The following is a 25,625-nucleotide window of genomic DNA, read 5'->3' as shown; positions in this document are numbered from 1 at the left end:
TTCTCATAATATAGTGACAGTCTTAAACATGTGTGAATATAAACTCATTGAAAAAATCTTGCAGCATTCCAGGGTGAGTAGTCTTGTTAAAAATAATATCCAGGCCATTACTAAATTATTACAAAAATATAAACTTTTTTTGAATCACTTTTAGAAGTTCCACACACAGTGGTATTTTTAAACCATCAACCACTGCATAGTACTTAAGACCATTTAAGATGAAATATATTCAAACCTTAAACTTTAGAATGCCCAAAAGGCAGGATAATGGCTGCTTTTTCATTGCAAATACATTTTTTCTTCATAAGTGCAAAATACGAAGGTATTCAGCTAAATTTTGTATATCTTTATTCAAAAGGTGAAATTAGAATATAATCTCCTTATTTTTTATTTTAAGCCTATTTCCCATAAAAAAATGGTATTTTTATCTGTAGGATCTTAATTGTCCATTCATTTGTTTTTTCTTTTGGTTTATTTTCTTTAACAGAGAGTGCATTCTTGTGTCTTGTTTGAGTTTTTAATTCTAACCTATTCCAAGTGACTTTCTGACACTGATAGTAAATAAGGGGAGAGGCCTCATAGTAACTGTGCATCTTTTCATGTAGTCAGGTTTTTTTTTTTGGATAACTTTTTTTTCACAATTTCCACTTGGTTCACAATATTATCTTATTATGACAACTCAATAAAAAATTGTAATCGGTTTACACCAAGACACTTATGTCAGCACAGTGCTTTTGCTGATATGATTTTACATTAGATTATAATATAATATTTTATTTGATTTACATATATACTAATACATATTTTATATATGTACATACATATGTATATCTGCTAAATGCCATTAATTTGCATGGGGTGGTAACTGATAACATGAGATCTTTCTGACCATTGGCTATTCTTATGTGTGTCTAATGTACTTCTTTGAACAGATACTAGAATATTACACCTCTCACTATACAGTATTTTAAAGGTTATATTTTATTTTACTTATTTTTAAATATTTTTTATTGAGTAATAGTCATTTTACAATGTTATGACAAATTCCAGTGTAGAGCACAATTTTTCAGTTATACATGAACGTACATATATTCATTGTCACTTTTTTTTTTGTTGAGTTACCACAAGATCTTGCATATATTTAAGATTCCACACATGAGTGATCTTATATGGTATTCCCCTTTCTCTTTCTGTTCTGCTCCACCTAGAATAATATTCTCCAGGAGCATCCATGCCTCTGCAAATGGCGTTATGTTGTCAGTTTTTGTGGCTGAATAGTATCCCATCATATAAATATCCCACATCTTTATCCAGTCATCTGTTGATGGACATTTTAGGCTGTTTCCACGTATTAGCTGTTGTAAATAGTGTAGAGAAATCAGCTGAAAACCTTATGGGGGTTCCCTTGTAACTCACTCTTTTTTTTTCTCTTGCTTACTTTAGGATCATTTCTTTATCCTTGACTCTGGCCATCTTGATTAGGATATGCCTTGGTGTGGGTCTGTTTGGGTTCTTCCTGTTTGGGACCCTCTGAGCCTCCTGTGCTTGGATATCTGATTCCTTCTTTAGTTTTGGGAAGTTTTCAGTCATGAGTTCTTCCAATACCTTTTCAATCTCCCTTGTTCTTTCTTCCCTTTCTGGACCTCCTATTATGCATAGATTGGCACACTTTATATTACCCCATAGGTCCCATATATTGTTTTCATTGTTTTTTATTTGTTTTTCTCTCAGCTGTTCTGATTGGGTGCTTCCTGTTGTCCTGTCTTCTAGGTCACTTATTTGTTATTCTGCATTTTCTAGTCTGCTTTGCAAGGCCTTTAGGTCAGCTCTCATCTCAGCCAATGAGTTTACTAGTTCTACTTGGTTCTTCTTTATAGCTTCTATTTCATTTTTGACATATTTTATATCTCTAAACACTATTTCTTTTAGTTCCTTCAGTACTTTGATCACTTTTTTGTTGAAATCTTGATCTAGTAGGCCATCAGTCTATTTCCTTGATCATGCTTTCAGGGGATTTCTCTTGATCTTTTAATTGGGAGTGGTTTCTCTGCTTCTTCATATTGCTCATATCTCTCTGGAACCGTGGCTTAAGGAGTATCAGTTTCCTACTTATCCTGGAGATGGTGTGCCCTTAATGATTTTATTGAGAGGTCTTTGTGTCTTCACCGTGCTTTGTGAACTCAGCTTGCTGTTTCCATAGGCCTTCTGTTGGTGCCCTCATCTGTGCTGCTCCCAGTGGCTGTTGGCTAGCAGATTGCTCCCCCTCCTAACCCAAGGTCAGGAGCTGAGCTCTTAGCTGGTGGGCGGGGAGGTCACTCCCCCTCCCGATGCCACAGTCAGATACTGTGCTCGAGGAGAGGCAGGTGGGCAGAACACACCCCCTCCCATCACTGTGGTCAGGTGCTGTGTTCCTGCCAGGAAGGTGGGTGGCTGCCCACCTGCCCTCTCCTGGTGCTGGTCGCTCTGCTGCTCTGTGCAGCTGCCTGCTTTGCCTCGGATAGGCGGTCTATAGGTGGGCTCGGGGAAGACCGCGGAACAGCCCTGCCTATGCTCTGTGCCAAATCTGAGCTCCTTGCTTCTCTTGGCAGCACACGTTCTCTGAGGTGTCAGCGTAGAAAAATCCTCTCTGCCTCGGGCTATAAACAAGTCTCAGTCCTGCCTAGGAGGTTGTGGAGCCCCCACGTGCAGATTCAGGTCTCAGCCCCACCCCCACCCGGGCACTATGCACAGAAGGTAGCTGTGGCTGAGCCCTGCCTCTCTTCTTGCAAGATGTGCCAGTAATGGCACAGGTCTGAGGAGACAAAGGCTACAGCACCCCTCCCCCCAGGGCACATCAGCTGCTTTGCTTTGTTTTTTCTTTAATTTAATGGGGGACCGAGGTTCTGCTCCGTATCCCCTCCCAGCCATGGTGCACAGCACCTTGCAGTCCCCCATATCTCCCTCAGTGCAGCTGCCTCAGTCCTCTGCCCAGCTTGGGCAAACTGTCCTGGCCCCAGCTGCCGGCTTTTGTCTCGGGCTGGGTGTCGTGGGGACCCTTTGTGCCCATTTAACTCAGTTCTGTCGGTCAAGGGGTGCTCAGGGCAGATCTGAGCCTCGGAGGCTCCCCCTCCATCCTGTTGGCCTCTCCACTGGAGGAGGGAGATTGAGTGAATGAGCGCCAGTCCTCCTTTGCTGCTCCCTCCCAACAGGATTGCACTGTTTTGCTTTTTCTTCTTTTTTCCTTTTCTCCTACCAGATTTTTGGTGTATTTGTCTTTTGAAGAGGGTGATGTTGTCGGAGTTCTGCAGGTGCTCTGGTGGCTGCGTAGGTCCATAGATGTGAGTTTTGGTGTATTTGTGGGAGAGGGTAAGCTATAAGCGTCCTACTCTGCCATCTTGCTTCTCCTAAATATACTTTTTAAGGCTATTTTCTCAATTTATTTGGCTTCTCTAAATTTCATCAGAAAGATGTTGATTTCCTCCCCAATATTTTATCCTGAAACTTTTCAAAAATACAAGTGTTGCTGAAAGTTGAAAGAATTTTATACTGAACACTCATACCCATTACCTAATTTTAGCAGCAACATTTTATTATAGTCTATCCATCCCTTAATTCATCCATTAATCCATCTTAAATTTTGCATGCATTTCAAGGTAAATTATAGATATTAGTACAGGTCTCTGTAATATATCAGCATGCCTGTTTATAGTTTTGTTTACCTTCTGAGTTAAAATTTACCTGACAATGAAATGTATAAATTAGGCTTTTGAGATTCATCCTTGTATCAGTAATTTATTCTTTTTTATTGTTAAATAGTATTCCATTGTTTGAATATACTATCATTTGTTTTATCCATTCTCCTACTGATAAATACTTAGGCTTTGGATATCTTTTTTTTTTTGCAAGCAAACATTTTTTTTAAAAAATGCAAATATAATATACATGCTTAAATGTGAACACATCTTAAGTATACAACTCAGTGATTTTTCACAAAGTAAACACATCTATGTAACCTTCATCCAGTCAAGAAACAGAACATTGCTGTTCCACTTTGGGTTTCTTCCCAGATACTACTGCACCCCTTTGATGGATTCACCATCCTAAATTCAGCCACCATGGCTTGGTTTATTTGCTTTTGAAATTTTTGGTCCCGTACTTTCCACTCAACGTTAAGATTCATCCACTAGTGTTTTTGTAAACTAGTATGTTTATTTTTATTGCTTTAAAGTATACAACTTGTATGCATGTGCCACCACTTATGGTTATGTATTTATTGTTGACAGGTGTCTGGGTCATTTTCTATTTGGGGCTATAACAAATAGTGATTATGAGAATTTTCTGGATGTCCTTTGGAGCTCAGATGTAGAAGTTTCTGAAGGGTACACACATGGGTTACCCTTGGTAATATGGTGTGTTTGTGTATGTATGTGTACACATACACATATACATATATAACTTTCATTCAGAAAGCCTATTTCCAAAGTATTTGTAAGAATTTATATTCCCACTGGCCATGTGTAAGAGTCCCCATTGCTTGTTGCCCTCACCAATGCTTCATATCACTTAACAACTAACTATTCTAGTGGATGTCTAATGGTGTTCTAAGTGTGGTTTTGGTATGTATTTCCATTATTACTAAAGAGGTCAGCCCCTTTTCATAGCTTATTTGGATTTAATTTTTTTGTGTGTGAAACACCTGTTCAATTTTTTTGCACATTTTAATATTGAGGTTCTGCCTTTTTCTCCACTGGTTTTTGTTCTTTATATGCACTAGATACAAGTCTTTTGTTGGATATAGGTATAGCAAATATATTTTCCCACCATGTGGCTTAGCTTTTCACTTTCTTAATGGTATCTCTTGATAAAAATAATTCTTAATTTTACTGAAGTCCAACTTAAAACTCTTCTTTTATGTTTAGTGCTGTGTCCTGTTTAAGAAGTCTTTGCCACTTCAAAGTCATTAAAATATCTCCTACACTATTTTCTAGATGCTTTATTTTGGTGGGGGGATTAGGTTATTTGTTTTAATGGAGGTACTGGGAGTTGAATCCAGGACCTTATGCATGCTAAGCACACATTCCACCTGAGCTTTACCCTCTCTCAGATGCTTTGCTTTTTGTTTCAAATTTATTAGATTTACAAGCTATCCAAAATTACTGTTCATGTATGGTACAGGGTTTCATTCAATACTGTTCCATTGGTCTGTATCTCTAACTTTAGGTAGTTATCACATAGACAATATTGTTTTATAATAAGTCCTTTAGCATTGTTCTTTAATATCACCTTGGCTATTGTTGGCCCTTCACGCTTCTCTATGTATTTAGAATCAGCTTGTCAAGTTCTACAAAAAAACAGTAACAACAATTAACTTTTGGGGATTTTGATGTGCACATATAAATCTTTGAATCAGTTGAAGGGGAATTGACATCTTTAAAATGTTGAGCCTTCCAATCCATAAATTTGGATTATCTCCCCTATACTTATTTTTATCACTGCTGTAACAAATTATCACAAATTTTGCAGCTTAAAGCAACACAAACTTATTATTTTATGGTTCTGTAGGTCAAGTCAGGAACAGGTATCACTTGGGTAAAAATCAAGATGTCAGCAGGGCTGTGTGCCCTTCTGTAGGTCAAAGGAAGAATATATTTCCTTGACTTTTCCAGCTTCTAGAGTTCACCCACATTTCTTTACCCATGGCCCTTCCTTTATCTTCAAAGCTAACAACTTTACAGCTTTCTAATCCTTCTTCCAAAGTCATATCTTTCTGACCACAACTGGGAAAGATTTTCAATTTTTAAGGACTCCTGTTGTTAGAGTAGGCCCATGTAGACAATCCAGGCTAATCTCCCTGTCTCAGAGTCCTTAACCTGATACATCCGCAAAATCCCCTTTGCCATGTAAAATAACATATTTACAGATTTCAGGATTAGAGCCTGGATATAGGTAGGGGTCAGTGTGGTGCACTATTCTGTTTATGAAACTGTTTAACATTTGACACTTTCTGACAAACGTACAAGATAGAAGATCCTGATCATGTTTAGAATGCTTCCTCTGCAAAATATTGGGCATGGAGTTTATCTGAAAGGACTGAAAATAATATTACCACAGGAATGGCTTCCTAATTCTACTGACATTTACTTACATTATAATCAAATACCCAAAATGGTCAGCCAGGAGTGGGATCTTGGCAAATAAAAGTATAATTCAAGCTTTTATCACTGAATTTACTAGCTAATTCTATTTTAGAAACAGACACAAAATAAAACAATTTAGAGTAAGTCTGCTTACTTATATATTAAATGAACATAAAGTTTTAAAAGCATGTCTGAATATGGGATAAAGTGAGCATCATAAAATGTAATGTTAATATTTAGTACCTGCAAATCTCAAACTCCCAATTTATAAACAAGTTCATACTGTACAGCACAGGGAACTATATCCAATACTGTTTTGTAGTAACTTATGGTGAAAAAGAGTATGAAAATGAATATATGTATGTTCATGTATGACTGAAGCATTGTGCTGTACACCAGAAATTGACACAATATTGTAAACTGACCATATATATATATATATATATATATATATATATATATATGAAAGGACTGAAAGGACTATATATACCAAGAAAAAAATTAGATTGATAACCAACAAAAAATCTGTCAGTAATATAATGCTAGAAACACTGAAACACAAAAGAAAATCTCAGGCATACATCTGTTTAGAGTCATAGAAAAAATAGTGCCTATGAAAGTCCCTGATAAGCATGAGAAAACAGGAAAGGCAATATAAAAGTTCAAAATTCTTTGCTATGTAAGAGCTGCAAGATGACTCAGACACAAACTTAAGTGGTCAAAATGTTTATACAATTAATGATAATTTAAAGTAATTGAGAACATCATTTTAAATGAGATAAAAATAGCAGCTCAATTTTCATATTACCAAGCAAGTCATTTCTGTTTATAGTAGACTTATATTATTTTTATATGTATTTATATTTTATAAAGACATCAACTTAAATCCTGGCTGATAACTGACAGTGGAGCAACTGATTGATTTAAATGGGTATCATAGGCTTATCAGATTTCATATACTTTAAATATACATTAGTTATTAGCTGACAGGAAGAGTTCAATTTCCATTTATTCTAACATAGCTGTGTCACAGGCAGGTTACTCTGTATTTACCATGGAGGATCATGATAGATATAAAGATATCAAACCTTACTGATCTTCATAGGGGTGCTTTTATAAGAAAAGGAGAATAAAATAAGAAAAATCTAAAATACTACTCTTTTTTATAGTGTTCTAACAGTTTTATCTTTATTTTAATTTTTTTTTACTGAGTTATAGTTCATTTACAATGTTGTGTCAATTTCTGATGTACAGCACAATTTTTCAGTCATATATGAATATATGTAGATTTGTTTTCATATTTTTTCACCATGAGCTACTACAAAATCTTGAATCTATTTCCCTGTGCTATACCGTATAAATTTGTTTATCTATTCTATATACACCTGTCAGTATTTACAAATCTTGAACTTCCAGTCTTTCCCTACTCACACCCCTCCCCCCTGTAAAATACTATTAAATCAACATATATTTATGAAGAACTATGAAAAATGGGAAACTATAAGTTGTTTCTTTAAATTTTAGCAAAGAGAATTACTTTAACTGGGAAAATAGTTAAAATCTGGCAAGCTTTATGATTTCATGTTCACCCCTGGCAGCTTTTGTTTCCTCCTTTCTCCTTCAATCTTTTTTGGACCTTCTAAAGAATTAAATTTAAAAAAAAGAAAAAAAAAGAAAGAAAGATAGAAGAAAAGAAAATTAAGAAACAGCTTTGCATCTAAAATAATCTCCTAACTGGAAAGATTGTATACTTTGTGAAAAATTTACAGCTGCCGACTTATGATCCATGTCTCTGTCCACACTGCCTTACTTGTTGGGAAGGGTCTTAAAAAAAATAAAAAAGTAAAGAAAAATAGCAAATTATAATGGCTTTTACATTTTAAATTCTTTTCTATGTGTCTACAATCTGCTCTATCATGAGTTATTAAGATAAACATTATCAGCTATACTCTACTTTCCTATCATGCACATTGTGACTCTGAGAAGCACGCATGCTCTAACTTACCATCTGCAGGTGGTGTACAGGTTAATGTAGTTCTTTTGACAATATATGGTTTTGTAGCCTAGTTGTCTTAACTACTACATAATGGAAAAGATGTAGAACTACTGGTACCACTGCCCTCGGTCTCTGTCATTTACCTTAAACATACCTGGAAAAGTAGATTCAAAAACTCATTGGCAAGAACATTTTTCACACTCCAGATCTGATATTCTTCTAGAGTTAAGATGGCCATTCTGAAAGAGAAACAATATTTAAGAATATCTTAAATCTTCATTTTCTTATATTATTTGAATAAAATCTGGTTTATTAAACTTGTAATGGTCATTTGTCTGAAAGAATACTAATGATTTAATGTAGATGCTATGTGTTCATCTGAAAGTAGGCCAGCAAGAATAAGTTCAAAAGTAACCAAACTCTGAAGTAGTCAGTCATAACGTGGGCAATTTATCACCAAAAATCTTCTTCCTCCAGTAAGACCTGGGAAATAACTCACAGTATCTTCTGGTTCAAGGTGAAGTTTACTAACAGGACCCACAAAAGGTTCTGGGTAGAGAAAAAGGACTATTTACCAACTTTGAAAGCATTTTCCAAACTCTGGATTATGCCCTTTGACTCTAACAATTTTCTAAGATCTTCTTTAAAACATCTGGCAATATTATTAGACTTCTTAAGAGATTTAAAAGAACTAAATATATATAATAAATGAGTATCTATATTAACATTTCCTCAAAATAAAATTTAACATTACTTTTACAAGTTCAGTAAAGCAGTATTTTTTTTTTTTGGTGTCAAAGTGTTCCAAAAATTACATTTATATACAGTAGACAATATTTCTTGGCAGGCAAAAATATAACCAAATGCTTCTTACTTCATGTTTTCAACAATCACCTTAACAATCCTAGATGAATAATAATGTTCTTAGCATTTATTATTTAATTATATTTTTATTATCTAATGATTTATTATTTAATGATATTTAATAATATTTATTATTAATGATATTCATGTATTCATTCAATATATAACACCATTTATTATAAGAAAAGATTTTAAAGCACTCTGATGGTAATTATTGGCTTTCATGATGCAACTTCCATTAAAGTATATTAATACCAATGTAATGGTACAAAATAATGGGTAATAATGTCACAGTCTAGTCACCAGTGAATATGGGTAATAGGTTTGGTTGAAAGGTCCAAATTCTATTCTAAATTTTTACCATTTCATTATTATGGTTACACGGAGATGGAGCAGCTAAATGATCTTTTTTTTTTTTAATGCTCAAAAGCACAGCCATAAGAAGAAACTCGGTCTTACATAAAAATAGACAGCAATGATAACCTCTATACTTATCAAACACCCAGAAAAAAGGCGATGGAAATTGTATCTCTACATAAGGTATTTCCTAACAGAAACTTTCCTATGTTTCAGTTTTCATATATACCAAATAGAAATGGACACCTTAATTTTGGGCAGAAAAGTAAATGAAGACGGTTATCTGAATTGCCAAACAAAGATCAAGCCCTGAAAAATTCATTTCTATTATTTATTTCTTTAGAGTGTCAGTTAATAAGACTATGATGATTTCTCTGGATTTGTGATTAAAAAAAATTACGTATTTTTCTAAGCCTATATAAGAACACTATGGTCTACATCCTACCATCTGCTACTTGGTACATGTCAACATTTGAATAGAAAGGGTCAAATGAACTCATATTTGTCTCACATATATGGATTATCTTCAGTTTCACAGGGATATATAGACATTATGGCAAACCTATTATAATATCTTTAATAAATGTTGTCAAAATAAAAAAATTCAAGGCTTTATTCTTTGTAAAGTACATGCTTGTTTCTGCTATTATACACTTATTCTGGCTGCTATTAAAGAACTTAGGACAGACCCTCACCAATATTATTGAAAAAAAATTTTAAAAACTATATACACCACCCAGATTGAGATAAAAAATAATTTCCATCATCCCAGATATCCTATGGTCCTTCCCAGTTAAATAAATCACCTATCTCCAAAATCACTATTGTAACACTTATTAACATTAGTTCTGTCTCTGTTCTAGAACTTCATATAAATTGAATTGTACAATGTGTTCTTTTATTCTGTGGCTTCTTTTGCTCAATATAAGTTTTGTCTTACCATAATGTATTAAAATGGGAGAAGTAAAGATTATAAACTACAGATGGCAAGGGCTGCTCTACTTAATTTTTATAAAATGCCTAGCTTATAATATTTAAAGTTTTTATGTAAATAACACTTAATGGAGTTGTTTAAAGGTGGAATGAGCTTTACCTAGGGACAACTTGGAGGTATTGTAACCAGAGGTCCAAATAAGCATTTAGCAGGGATGATGTAGAAGAGATTCAAGTATGTATATGTAAGGTATATATACCAATTCAGAGTATTATGTATTTATAGGAAAGAATAAATTAGTCTCTGCTAGACTCAACTTTGTGGTGTCATGTGCATTCTATGTGTCTTCTACAATGTTGGATAGATCCACATGTAATTCCTTTAAAACCAGAAACCCAAATCAGTAGTTAGGATAGAGCAGGTATCATTTTAATTAGCCAGTAGCTGAAGTATAAAATATTTTTGGTCAAGTATTTTTTTTTTTTTTAATTACAGAAATAGGTTGCTTGTTTGCCTTAAAAATTTATGACAATTTTCCAGTGGTTTCATTTTTTTTTACATAATACATTGTTTATTAAATTTTCTAAGGCAAATTCTCTTCCCAATTTTGCATCTTTGGCTATGAATATTTTGAGTAGCATAATATAGAACCTAGAAGTAGTAAGAAATCCTTTTCTCAACCTCTTTTAAAAAATTCTTCACTCTATGTTCCTGTTGGAAGTTTACATGCAAGAAGATGTATACAATCAGACTTTACCAGGGTATCATCGGTGCAGTTGTCCTTCCAGACCTCTAAATGTGCAACCACGTGTCTCTCAGTTCAACCCTAGAGAGAACTCATCACCATCAACATCAAATACCTTGAAGCAAACTAAAGAAAAGAAACTCTTATGGAGGAAAATTACTTTTATATTCTGAAAGATAATACATTTTATTACAAGCTGCCCTAGTAAAATTACTTAGTTCCTCAAACAACTACATTCTGGATTAAGTTCTTATTTGGAGGAGATTGTGTCATTAAAGTCCTTTGAACTTGTATGAATTCCTGTACACTTCACAAGTCTCTCTCCTTATATCATTAGCCAGGTTAGAGAACTCTATCCTTCACCTAAACCTAAAGTTAAATTTCTTGCAAACTGAAAAAGAAGAGCCAAGTTACTATACAATATTTCACAGATTTTGAGAAGGTAATTCAAGCTTTTAAATTAATTTCTAATATTTAAAACTGATCAATTCAGAGTTGATTCTTACAATGCTGAAAATATTCCATCTACATTAAGAATCAACAAAAAGCTGGTACAGTCAGCCCCCTGTATCCATTGGTTCTGCATTCACAGGTACAAACAACCACAGATCAAAATAATAATAATAATAATAATAATAATAATAATAATAATAATAATAATAAATAATAATAATATTAATATTATTAATAATAATAATAATAAAAACAAAACCAAAAATTTTCCCAGAAAGTTCTCAAAAGCAAAACTTGAATTTGCTATGCACTGACAACTATTTACATATCATTTACATTGTATTTACAACTAATTACATTGTATTAGGCATTACAGGTAACCTAGAGATGATTTAAAGTATACAGGAGGATGTGCATAGGTTATATGCAAATACTATGCCATTTTACATAAGGACATGAGCATCCATGGATTTGGTATCTGAGGGGGTCTCAGAACCAATCCTCAGCACATAATGAGGGATGACTGTATAAAGATTTTGCCTCTCCAATGTAATTAATGTGCATTCAATATTTTTGCCAAAGAACAATTTCAAATCTTCAATGAAGTTTATATACAACAAGCTAAAAATCTGAAATATCAGCACTTTGCTAATTAACATCAATATCAGCAAAATTGCTAGTTAGTCTCGTTGGTTAACTTCCACTAGTCCACTGGCAAAAAATAAATTTAAAAAAATTTAAGGCAATAATTAACCTCAATTGAGAAACAAAGACTTCAGCCTCTTTAATACCAGAACTTTAATGTGAACAAATAATCTATCACAAAGCCAGGTTAGAGTAATGGTATACTATCAGGGAAGATAAAAGAAATCTAAATTTTTAAGATTAAGTAATTATCTACTTCACAGACCCGTGTAATAATTATGCTATTAAATTAACTGAGTGCATCAAAGTACAACATTACTAAAGAATATTGAAATATTAAGTATCATACCCAAAATATGCAATATTTGTGAAGCTGTATTTTAGAACGATGAAGAGATAATGACCCTAGTGAATATATAAGAATTAGATTCCAATTAAATGTAAACTGCTGCATTTTCCTAACCAAATATGGTTAAGATGTATTAATGTAATATGCTTATAAATTATGCTATAATATTTTAGCTAGTTTTAAAAGATAAATTTAGTATTTAATAAAATTGTTTTATCATAAATATAGTTTTGCTAATAAAATATCAATATACACAGTGATAGAAAATAAGTTGGAATTCAAGTTAAGGAAGACAAAATTTCTGTATAGACTACCAGAAAATATTTTCTTTCTTCTTAACATTTTCAAACACATCATGACTAACATAGTTCATTTATCATGAATTGTACATTCATCTGGAAAATCAACCATTATTAATAACAAAGATCCTAAATCACTCCACAGTAAAAAAGAATAGATGATTAAATCTTTACACTGACCTCAGTAAAACCTCAGCAAGAGATTGCTATTTGCCAAAGTGATGAAAATTCAAGCCTTAATCAGATGATTTTTTACATGAATGAATGCTAACTTTTTTCTCTGTATAGTTTCCAAATTTTGTGATGTTTAACACGCTTGCATTTCTGTCTTTCAGCCAGAGGTCCTCTGCAACAGACTGATAACCCACAGGATATCTCCTTAAAATGTATGTGGCTGTCATGATTTTCACCAAAATCATTAAATAAACCTGTAAAACAGGAAAACACAGAATAAATTACATCCAACAAACTTCCTGTAAATAATGACATGCTTATGAAAGAAGGCATGACTTGCATAAACTGACTTAATTTTTAAAAGTTATCAGTAGTTTCCACTGTCTTAGGAAGTTTTTTTTTTTTTTCCTGGCATAATTATAACCAAAATTTAACTTTCTAGAAGAAAATACTATCCTTTAGTGTTTGGTTTTCTTTGCCTACCTGTCTCTATTTTATATTAATTCCAAAAGTCAAAGATGATTGTAGTATGTAAAAAATAAAAATATATTTTAAAAATTTAACTGGAAAAAAGTCAGAGGCCAGTTATCCTAATTTGGAAAGACTAAGAAGAAAAAGGAAAAAAGAAAAAAAGTTGAACTCTATCAAAGATATACTGTTGTTATTAACAAGCTTCAAACAGCTCCTTCATGAAGCAAAGAAAACTAACATATTATATTATAAGACAAAGAAATTCTGTACTGCAGTCTTCATTGTACCACTTAATCTGTATAAATAAATATATTAAATTTCAGAAATAAAGGACAATTTATAATCTAATCCTGTGGTTTTTTAAACTTTTCATAAAAAATAAATGGAGTCATTTTGTTTTCAAATGAAATGATTTTTCAATCTCTAATTCTAAAAAGGTAAAAACACAACTGCACTGCTGAAGTGGAAGCCCTGTCTGTTCTAGCTCCCCTAACAAGTATTTTTAAAACACACTAGAAACCTGAAGAATACAGACTATTTCAATAATCTAATTCTGTGTCCTCAAAGAGCAGAAAATTGAAGCTAAGAAGTAGTTAAATGACTTGTTAAAAGAAAATTTTTTAAAAAGGTCTGAATCAGAAGCAGAACCCAAGCTTTCAGATTTCAAATACAGTTTTTGTGATTATCACCCACAACTACTCCTTGTAAACCTCATTTAAATATATATATATAGTAGTGAAAAGTTTAGAGCTAAGTGGGGACCTTAGAGATGGTCTAGTCCAGTGGTTTCTTAATTTTTTAAGGGTAGGTGAAGGATACAACAGTGGAATATTCTTGTATATAAAAGAAATACAGTAGACACTCCTCACCTGAGGAAGAGGTGGGGTCATGTGTGGAAGCTAGAGCTTTGCCTATTCAGTGTCCACTACCCTGACCCTGCAGCAGATGCTGAGGCACTGTACTGGAGCACAGTTTCATAATGATTGTCTTGGTCAAACTGATTTTATATATGAGAATATTCAGGTGCAGAAAGGTAAACCGACTTATGCAAGGCTCCAAAGTTAAAACAGGGCTCACGTGTTTAGCAAAGAACATTTGTAGAAAATAGAAGGATTCCTACCTTCACTCAGAGATGGAGAAATTGGTGGTGAAACCAATGGGCCAAATGTCTCTAAATCAAGTCATCCAGTTTGGGATTGAGCCCTCAGCAATCAACAGCATTTCTCCAGATGAATGATGTCTGATTCCTCCACTGACAATCAAATCAAACAAGATTATAAAACCTCACTCTTCTGGACAGTTAATTAGTTCATCTTAATAATGTAACTTCTAAATATACATTTTAATTTCCCAGTTAAACTCTTTAAAAACTACCTAAAACAAAAACTCTGAAAGACAAATATATCTAAAGTGGCATTAAAATTATGTTCAAATTAACATAAAAGAGGCTTTAAAATAGGAAAAACAAATTGCAATTTCCCATTAAACAGGCTGTTTAATTCCAACGTGTAAAATAATAAACTAAGACATTTATTTTTGGCTTCCCACACCACTTTTATTTGTATTCACTTTGGTGATTTTAATCTCTATCTTGGATTTGAAAATTCTTGATCATAGTCTCTCCTGGCTACACAGTTAACACCCTAATAGCAGAATCTATGTTTGATTTATCCTGTCACTATGGTAACTACTTACACATTTAATACTTATTAAGTAAATATACAAAGGGGATAGACCTAATCTTCTTCTTGGCCCTGAAATTCTTACTACCCCTCCTATAAAAGCAGGAGCCTCTTCTGTAGGACAGAGTGTAAATGTATCTCCTGAGAAGGATTCTCCAACAAGGGCTGTCTTTACAGCGTGCTTTTAGATAAGATGTTTTATGGGACATTTCAATAAAAGGATCAAGTACCTAAGCTTCCCAGTATGGTGGGAGTTGTGATGGGCATGGGAGGATGCTCACTTGGGAGGATGAGATGTTAAAGACACAAACAGTGTAAAGGATAGGGCAAGATGAAGGGTGATTGGGAAACAGGACCACAGAGATGTGACATCTACTTCCCACTGTCATCTAAGTGATACCTACTTGAAAGAAACATTTCTACAGTTAAATTCTATAATGGGGGATTATTTAAATGAAGCACACATATACTCAATGAATAGATTACATAATTTTTAGAGATTCAGAGTGCATTAGCGTTATCAGAGTACTTTTTACATCAATAACTAGTATTTATAAATTCCTGTGTGCTAATAAATAAGTATTTGGAATTATTTCCATTTCGCTTTTAGGCCTACTACAGCTTAACCTATTCACTGCACTGATACAGAGTAATTTTTCTAATGAATAAATATGATAATGTACAACCTTGTTAAAGATTCTTTAATTTCCCCAACACCAGATTTATGAACATTTAGGCCTATGTGTCAGGCCAAATTTCTTACCAGCTTTTTCACCAACACCTTACATTTAGGTTATATTGCATTACCCAGAGGTCGGGAAATGTTCTTTCACACATCCACATCTTTATTAGGTCCTGTGTCCTCTGAGGAGAAACCTTCTCACCACTTTCACATCCTTCCATTTTACAGCCTAACCACTAATCCTTCTGTAAACACCTTCTAATGCTTTCCAACCTCACCAGCTACCCCAGGGTTTTAGCTTCACTCTTCTGTAATTGTCCTCCACTGTATATAGTATCCAATATTCAAGTGAAGTATGAGTCCTCATTTACAGGTCTGTGGCTTTTCTAAATTACAAAGTATTTGGATTCAGTAACGTCCTTTTATCACTGTTGCTGCTAGAATTCATTTCATAGGATGTGGTACATAGTAACCACACAATAAATACTTAATGAATGAATGAATGAATAGCCAAGGCAATCTTCACAGCCAAGGTTTTTCCATCCCAGTCCACTATTCTTTCTGTTATATCAGAGACTCTGCCCCATGAAACAATAGACCCTGCACATTTTAACAAATGTGTACAATTATTAGGAACTATTATTAGAACAGAGACTAGCACTACTGATCTCAGAGTTATGTCACATAAGTAGTGTATTAAAGCTTGTTCTGATTTGTTATTTATACAAATCAGCTATGTCTGTCACAAGTTTAAATATTAGTAATTTAGAAAACAAAAGTTATTGACTTATCTACTCATCAGAAAACATTATGACAGATCTCTTTACATACCTCTTTTGTCAGTTTATATACCAACTGGAAAAGAAGGGGTGTACAGTCAACTCTGAGAGTGTAATTGCCTGCAAAATAAATGAGAGTATTTTAATACCTCCAAATGGACTTCAAACCTATATTTAATTCTAACTTTATTTTCTAATTATAAACAAGATATAACAGATTTCAAATTGAAGGCATCATTCCTGGAGAATTAAAAATAGGGTGGACCCTAGAGATTATCATATTAAGTGAAGTATGTCAGAAAAAGGCAAATATCAAATTATATCACTTTTATGTGGAATGTAAACAAAAAATGATAAAAAATGAACTTATTTACAAGCCAGAAATAGACTCACAGACATAGAAAAGAAACTATGGTTACCCAAAGGGAAAGGGGGAAGGGAAGAAATATGTTAGGAGTTTGGGATTAACATATATACATTATTATATATAAAACAGATAAACAACAAGGACCTACTGTATAGCACAGGGAATTATATTCAGTATCTTATAATAAACTACAATGGAAAAGAATCTAAAAACAATGTATATGTATATGTATATGTATATAACTGAATAACTTTGCTGTACACCTAAACTAATATTACAAATCAAATATACTTCAGTAAAAACAAATAAATAAAATTTTAGAATAGACAAGATATGTAGATAGATAGACAAACAGACAGACAGTCTGGCTAAAACTAAAACACAAGGTGGAAATAACTCTTCAGGAGCCAGAGATGCTGCAGCACACACTCAGGATAGAAGACTGCAGAGGCAGACTCTGCTGGTAAGGCCGCAGCTCCTACAGTAACAGTAAGCATCATTGCTAATTACAGCAGCAGCACTTAGGGGCCTTTGGCAAAGGAAGTGGTAAGGCCATAATGTTCATTTTTTTAACCATTTGTTCAATTCAATATCAAGACTTTAGACTATAGCATGTCAGTAACTAACATGTGTCCTGTGACACTTACCTAGAAATAACCATAATATGATGAAAGCGTACAGATGCACATGCCACATGTCAGGGTCAAAAGGAAGTCTGTAGTGGGTGCTTATTTCAAAGTCGTTCCAATACTTACAGGAAGTATTTCTGTATGAAATATTTTAGCCCAACTTTTAAAAATAGCTCCACAGGAAGAATGTGAAAAGTACTAAAGTTTTAAGTAGTAATCCAAGATCGGCAAATGGTAAATATACAAAAGAAATTAGGATCAATAGCTTAGTTATGAATCATATTGATTCACTTGAATCATAATAATTTTCTCTCTGGTAAAATGGAGAAATGGAAGTATAATTGAGGCATCTCATAGAAAGAGGATAATCTTAATTTATGAGTTGGAGTTGATAGACTTAAATACTGGTATACTATTTAATGACAATCTGAAATAAAATTTACCTTCTGTGTATGAGTCTGCATTGACATATGCAACCCCTCTCTCCTGGAGTGTTTTCACATTCTCCTGTAGTTGAAGTAAAGTGGTCACTTAACTCACAGTGTTTACAATTGTGGAAATACAAGCAAAACAAACAAACTAATTCAGTAAAAGAGTGGTCTGCAGATACCATTATAAATCAAATGCCTATGCCTTTGACCATAATTTTAAGAAAATGCTATCAACTGGTTGATAATATTAATGCAATTAAAACAAGAAAGAAAAATATTATGATGCTGTAGCCACTGCTCATAGCAACAGCAGGGAGACCCAGAGGAAAACTGTCCTGATCCCCTGCACCATAATATGAAGGGGGAAGGCTTGGAGATGCTCAGCCTCACCCTGGATCTACTGGATGAGAACTGCTCAAAGTAAGGCCTGGAAATCTGTATTTTTAAAAGGTGTCCCTGGCAATCCTTACAGACATTAAAGTATGAGATCCCTTGATGTTGGGGATCCAAGTAACTTTACAATATTAAAAGTGAGGAAGTTGGAAATTTGATTTATCCAGAATTTTTTTAAAGAGAAGATATTGATGAAGAAAAAGAAAAAAAAAGGAGGGGAGGATAGAGAAAAAACTAGAGGGAGAGAAGAGTGGCTATTAGGACAAAGACAAGACATTTCTCTCTCACACACACGTGCACACATGCACACACATTCTAGAAAAATACAGCAGAAGAAGACTAATGTCATCACACACAGATGGGAATATGCAGAGAGAACTCTTTTATTCTCTCTTTCTCTCTCTCTCTCTAGCTTGCTACCTTATAAGAGCAGTTACAGTAAAAAAAAATTCAAAGCTGTGAGTGGTCATCCCACAAATGAGGATTCTCACCTCTGCACTTGGCCACATGGGATAGATGACAGCTGATTCTGCTGCAGAGTTTCCATTATGACAGAGCTACAGTAGAAATAAAGAAGATTCCTTAACTGTATGTAAAGAAGGTAAATGTGCTGCTGAATATGATCAAGAAGCTAGCAGAAAACGGGAAACAATATTCAAATTGTCTTTTAATTCACATGAATTTAAATTAATTCAAGGCATGTTATCTTATATCTTGGATTTACTTTATCTGTATTTTAAGGTGCTTAAATTATAGAAAGACACATGTATTGCTATATACATGTATTCACAAGAAATTACATATTTCTAAAAGTAAATGACCTTAATGAATAAGAACTGATTCATCTAAATAACTGTATTATGAAATGTATGTTCATAACACCAACATAATTATAAGACTTTGCAATATAAATGGAATCAACTGTGATACAAGTAACTGTGATTTTATTCCCTTACTTATTTGATTCATATTATTGTTTTAAAGTATGAGGAAATGAGTCAGAAGGAAAGCATTTTAAAAACTGGACACAATAGCAAGGAAGATATGACATTCTTTATATCAATTCTATAAAATTTGGACTCATAAATGATGAACAAAACAGAAGATGGTCAAAGGAAAGCGCTTTTTGGTACACCTGCCTTTAAAAAAATACACAAGCTTACCTTGAACATGTAAGAACTTAGAGTTACTGGACAGAGATCCGAAGGGAAGAAGATGAAAGAAGGGGGCCTATGAGAGACACTTTAAAATAAAACATTAAGAGCCAGTGACAAATGAAAATTAATCATAATTGAATTAAAAATAAATCCTTGAAATTTTTAGAGTAATTCAATTTACAAAATCATTGTATTATACTTCCCAATCAGGCACTTTTGTAAATGGTAAAATATACCTATGGTTAAAATTTAGTATGGAATCCACAAAGGAGGGACTATAATCAGAGTATAGTCATCTTAAAAGAGCATGTTGTTTTCCTAGATAGAAGAAATCCAAGGAAACTGTAAAAACTTGAAAATTAATGCCAAGGATCTAGATCAGCTTTTTCTATAAGCTAATTCACTTGTCAGAAGCAGCTTCCTAGGTTTGACTATTTTCTGAGCTTACAGATTTTACTTATCACAAAACAAATACAAATAGAAACTAAAATATTTTAACAATAATGAAAAAACTGGTTTGTGCTCAGTAATTAAGAGGTTGTTCTGTTTTGCCAAACTGATGTAAAAGCAAAAACAAACTCTATTTCTTAAATTTTCTCGAGTATTTATCCAAATTAAAACCACATCAGGTAATGGAACACATCTGTGATTACCCTGAGATACATGTTGACCAAGAAGATAAGAAGTTTTCTGTCTTAGTTACCTCAGCCCATTTGTGGAACCCAGAAGTCCAAATTTTTCTGCATCCCAGCTGGCAAAAATGGTAGTTCTTCTCGGTCTCCAGCCTGTAATCATTGTTAACATACATGGTTAAGTACATCTGCCTAAAAACAAAGGAAAATTCACTGAGTCACTGTCATCACTTGCCAAGGAAACATTTACCTCTACTAATCAGTTTTCCAAAATTCTGGACAACTTCTTACAAATGGCAGTTCCACTGGTTAGGTCAATACCTCCAAATACCCAGGAGTCCTGATGATCTCCTAGAATAACACACCTGTCTGGAAAGGAAAGCATTCAAAAGAATGACAACTTAGAATGTATTATAAAGAGCAGTAATTTATGTTTTTAAATTAAACTCCTCCTGCTTGAGTTTCCTACAAAGAAAACCATCAAGGTAGTGTCTCCTTTTAGAATTTATCTCCCCCCCACATTTAATTATATCACATCAACCAGGAAAAAAATATATATTAAGAGTTGATTAAAATTTGTCTTCTCTTAATCCTGTAATCTTTGTAAAAACAAAATGCTTTAAGACATTTTTAAAATTCACCAATTCACCAGGTTTCACAGATCCTCAGATAGTTCTGATTACATTGTAAATGCTTGTGATTTTCTTGATGTTATGAACATGCATTTTAACCTTCCTAGAATTTCACAAAGGGAACAAATTACTTCACATAGAGCATTATGTCTAACAGATTCCTTCCAATGTTTTATTATAAGTCTCAGAAGTACAGAAAACGGTTTAATAGGATGATAAATTCCCATATGCCCAAGATCTAAATTCAATCATTGTTAATACTGTTGAACTATTTGCAAGTGAGTTGCACACATCATGACAGATCTCTCATATGTACTTAAGAATGCACCTTATGGTGAAATTAAAAAAAAGTATCAGTATTGTATATCTTTCCTCCCTCATAGCTCTATTGTTGGTATTTATTTAAACTTCAAAATACTCTATTATTCAACGTGACAAAGAATCTTGTTCTTAGCAATTTTTTTTTTTTAAAAAATTTGTGTATTTGTCCATTTAGAGCTCAAATCAATTAAGGGATATGAGCCCCAGGTGCTTTTTTTTGATATTTTGACCAGGGAAAATTTCTGTTTCTGACGTTTCTCTTAAATTGTTACTGAAGCTACATGCTCTGTTTTCCTTGTGTCTTTATGTGTCTGTTTATAAATCACATTTTTCATTGTGTACCTCTAGAGGGTATTAATACATGAGATAATAAAGTCTCCTATGTTAAAGGAACTCCGTTCTAATTGAGTTAAACACATTTTTTAAAAATTCTTTTAAAATAAAATTGAACTTCTAATCCCTTAAGAGTTTTGAAATTTTAAAACAAGTTTCTTACAGAACTTATAAAATACTTGCAGAATCCAAATTCACATTGCTAAGGCAAATCATTAACCAACAAGACTGATCTAACCATTTTAGTTTAATAAAAACAGCTATATCCTCTCTGATTCATCAGTGTGAAGTTTCCCTTTCCCTTTACATTTCAAGCCAGTCAAACTAAAGTTCTGGTCACACCATGCTGTTTCCCAACCCTGCACAAGTTGTCCTCTGCAGCTGGCATTTACTGCCTGTCTTGATTCCATGGAAATCTGACTGTTTCTGTAAAATTAAGCTCAAAGAGCACATGTTCCATGATCATGCCTCCTCTACACCAGTGCTGTCCAGGGTTAGTAACAGTAATGACTATGATGTATATGGAGCCATGTGACAGTTACACGTTCATCACTGTGGCCATCTAGCCCACCCCCACATAAGTGACAGGTGAACTTTGCTCCTTTCCCCCTTCTCTCCTACTCCTTCCCTTAAGTTAACCTAGTGTTTTGCATGCACAGCTTTTTGACAGTTATCTGAAACACTATTTTAAAATGTCAGTTGAAAAGGGAAGATGAAATGTTACACCTGGCAGGGACGAAGAGAGGGGTGGGGAGTGGCCCAGAGGAAGCCGAACGGGATGCGCGGCCTCGGATCACAACACAGCCCTGTTCCTTCCTGAGTTTTGCAGCCGGGAAAGCAGAGGCCAGGGGCCCGGACCGCCTCGGGGCCTTTGGGGGAGGCCGAGGGAGGGACGGAGACCCACGCAGGGCTGGGGAGGGGCCCGCAGGGACTCACCATCTGTGCAGCGGCTCCTGAGCCATAGCCGGGCGGGCGGCGGTGGCGGCTGAGGCTGCGGTGCCGGCTGAAGGGGCTGAGGCGGCGGCGGAGGTTGCTGTAAGAACTTGAGGGACTCGAGGGCCTTCAAAAGCTTTTCCAGGGTCGCCATGGCGGCCTCCCGCCCCGCGGGGACAGCCCCCGGAGTCGCCGGGCCGACTGGCTGTTCCGGTCAGCAGCGGTGGTAGTGAATGGGGCTCGGGGCCGCCAGCAGCGGCGGACCCCAAGCGCCCGGCCATCTTGGAGCCGTCCCGACAGCCCCCGCGGCCCTGCTTCCTGCCACTCTAAGTCGGTGGGGCGGGGCCGGACCGCGGGATTGACAGTCGGAGGCAGCGGCCTCCGCCAATGGCTGCCTCGTTCGCCCTTTGGGCTCAAAAAGCCGCCACGGCTGCTCGAGTCACTGCGTTCTTCCCGGCGAGGGGCGAGGGGTACTGCACGGAGATCGGGAGGGCGGTTCGGGGGCGGGGTTGCATGGCACGGCGAGGAGGGTGGGGAGGGCGGGGTGACTTGTGATTGAGGGTCTCTCTTGGCTATGGGCGTCCCCAGACGACGCCTAGCGGATGGCAGGGAGGCCGGGTAGTGGGCTGGGAGCCCGAGACCTCCCGGGGCGCTTGCCCACCCCGCGGCGCGGGCGGAAGGCCGGCTCGCCAGACAGCCTGCTATAATATGCTGACTGTTATATATTTGGCCTTACCCTTCTTAGTAGCCTCAAATCACTCCTTGTTCACCTTCATGATCATTACCGTAGATATACTTCTTACAATCCTCGTACTTAACTATGTTCCCTCATGCTACAGGGCCATACACATGCTATTCGCACTCTTAGAAATAATCTTCTACACAACAATCCCCTACTACCCTCAAGAGATTTGCCTACCTAATTCCAATCACTCTCAGTGCTCAGCTAAATTGTGAATTCATAAAGCCCATTACATTAACATAATTTCTTAACACCATGTAATTCTCCTTTATCACAGTTATTAAATTATACTTTATAATAACATAAAAACTCTTCCATGCATGAAGGTATATATTAAACAATTAAATTCACAGTATAAAGTTGTAAGTACATATACTGTATATTATGAAAAATGTTAAGGAATAACGTATTATACTTAAATTCATTCACAATTTTTCATAGAAATATGGAAATATTTATTCCAAATTGGATCATCGCTATATGTGTGTGTGTGTATATATATATATATTTCATGCTTCATTCACATTATAAGTTCTGATAAAATACTGCCAACAATTAACTTTTATACCCCAAATTACCAATAAAGGAATAGGAAAGAAGGGAGAAAAGAAGAAAGGAAAGAAGGAAAGAGGAAGGAAGGAAGGAAATTGAGGGGTTTTAGAACCCTTGAGATTGAGACATATTAGATAAAGACTCAGATTTGTACATTTATATATGATAATTATTTTCCTGAAATAATATAAAAACATATAAAGAAAACTGAAAGCAAAATATAAAATTATCTACAACCCAAATTTGAGGTTAATTTATATCTTCAATTGATTTGCATTTTTTTAAATTTAATATTACACTGTCCCATTGCTATAATATAATCAAATTCATAAACAGAAAACTATATATGATATATACATCCTCTCACCATTTATAACATCTCTGAAAGTATTTTTGAAGTAGAATATTTTATATTTAAAGTTTTATCATTTGAAAGGCTTTGAATATTTTAACACAATTAGATTTAATTTACTTCATCATATTATTTTTTCCAATACATGAGAAATAATATATGGTTTTGATTCATTCTTTAGTTTGTTAATATTGTGTAATAAGTGAATTCATGGAATATTGTTATAGAGTTAGACATTTTTTATTTGAAGATGTCATCTTTTGTAATATAATAATAAGGCCATTATTGTAGGAATGTGAAGGAGTCAGACATTGCTTTTAGTAAAAACATCACTCTAAAGGGCATATTGGCAATAGCAGCATGTGATTAAGATCATGTCAATTTTTTGTAAATCTTTAACAAATTCTGAAATCACTCTGGTTGCTTACAAATTTATAAAACACAATTACTTACAGGAAGAACAAGGCTACAGTCACTGCATGACAAAGGAATGCTGCTTAATAAATAAGTGAGGAGAAGAATTAAGTTTAATTCAAGAAAAGCAGCATTCTTAAAATATTTTGAATTGATTCAAGAAACAGGGATTTTATGATTATTTATTTAGCAGAGTTTATATAGATATTTATGTGTGTGTGTGAATCCTTCATCTCTGTATCAATTCAAATAAGATTTTGACAAAAAAATGAATTTTAGAGCCAAAAATACCAATCAAAAAGAAAGAATAGAAGAGGGAAGGAAAGCAGGAGGCAACTTAACATCAAAAAGTTTCATCATTATTTAGAGTAAAGTTCTATATCAACTAAACATTTGTATTGTGACCTCCACATTCCACTAAAACTTATGTCATTTACCTATAAGTATAAGCTTTTATTTGCTTCTACAATAAATAATACATAAATTTAATGAAACTGCAGCTCAAAAGAAGGAAATAGCATTAGAAATTCAGTCATCCAGTGCAGTAACTAAAGCATGGGTATGACCTGACTCTTAGCAATCAGAGAACAACCAAGAAAATGTGCCAAACTGTTGGATACCCAGATTTGTTCCCAGGGCAGGGAAATAGGCATATCGAGATAAGTAAAAGAATATACCATGTTTAAAGCTTAATTATAATGTAAAATAGATATATATCTATATCTATTTCAAAATGTTAAATTTAAAACTGGACCAGAAAGAAATATAAACAAAATTACTTCTATAAAGAAAACAAAGAATACCCTTGTCTTCTTCTATTAAAGACTGACTAGCTGCAAAATATTATGGAAATAGCTATAAAGCTTTGAGGAAAAATTATAATTCTATAATTGTGTTACCACTAAGGTTGTTATGTTTGTAGTTAAGCCAAAGTAATACCAAGACATTCAAAGAATCAGAAGGAATGGTAACTATATATTTATCCTAAAAAATAATAGTAAGTACTAAGAAAAGGATACATTTTTAAAATGTAATAAGTAAGATGTGATTATATAAATGCTATGTTAAAGGGTATTGAATCTACAGGTAGACAAAATAAGGATCATGTTTATTTTGAAAATATTTCAAAATAAATAACAATAAATAAAAATAATTCTTAAAATGATATTTCAGTCTAACTTGTTTGATTTT

At 34.3% G+C, this 25,625-nt stretch overlaps 1 protein-coding gene across 8 annotated transcripts; it reads right to left on the bottom strand.

The window, feature by feature from the left end:
* Positions 1-963: 963 nt before the first annotated feature.
* LOC116151677 (uncharacterized) lies at positions 964-22,824 on the bottom strand. Of its 8 annotated transcripts, none has more exons than XM_064479209.1 (10): positions 22,378-22,692; positions 20,227-20,308; positions 18,858-18,923; positions 17,986-18,049; positions 16,599-16,666; positions 14,524-14,655; positions 11,025-13,186; positions 8,267-8,351; positions 5,263-5,320; positions 964-3,299 (listed from the first exon to the last, which is right to left on the bottom strand). In XM_064479209.1, exons 1-6 carry the CDS (start codon positions 22,653-22,655, stop codon positions 14,608-14,610), a joined length of 606 nt encoding a protein of 201 aa, XP_064335279.1. In that variant the 5' UTR covers positions 22,656-22,692; the 3' UTR covers positions 964-3,299; positions 5,263-5,320; positions 8,267-8,351; positions 11,025-13,186; positions 14,524-14,607. The 8 variants fall into 8 exon arrangements, with proteins under 8 accessions (XP_064335279.1, XP_064335277.1, XP_064335280.1 ...); XM_064479207.1 differs by having other exon boundaries at positions 964-5,320; positions 11,025-11,138; positions 12,939-13,186; XM_064479210.1 differs by adding an exon at positions 19,530-19,608 and having other exon boundaries at positions 964-5,320; positions 22,378-22,690.
* Between the last annotated feature and the right edge of the window lie 2,801 nt (positions 22,825-25,625).

This window comes from Camelus dromedarius, chromosome 25 (assembly GCF_036321535.1).
Source record: "Camelus dromedarius isolate mCamDro1 chromosome 25, mCamDro1.pat, whole genome shotgun sequence".
Lineage (NCBI taxonomy): Eukaryota > Metazoa > Chordata > Mammalia > Artiodactyla > Camelidae > Camelus > Camelus dromedarius.
The sequence above is the reverse complement of the archived record's forward strand: the minus strand, read 5'-3'. Positions and strand labels throughout refer to the sequence as shown.

Excerpts from the sequence above, each read along its gene's own strand:
- LOC116151677 (XM_064479206.1), bottom strand. The coding sequence starts at position 22,655 with ATGGCCGGGCGCTTGGGGTCCGCCGCTGCTGGCGGCCCCGAGCCCCAT. Across the intron at positions 18,924-20,226 it reads GGTTCCACAAATGGGCTGAG|CTCTGTCATAATGGAAACTC; the intron begins GTAACTAAGACA and ends TTTCTACTGTAG. Across the intron at positions 18,050-18,857 it reads CCATGTGGCCAAGTGCAGAG|GAGAATGTGAAAACACTCCA; the intron begins GTGAGAATCCTC and ends CTTCAACTACAG.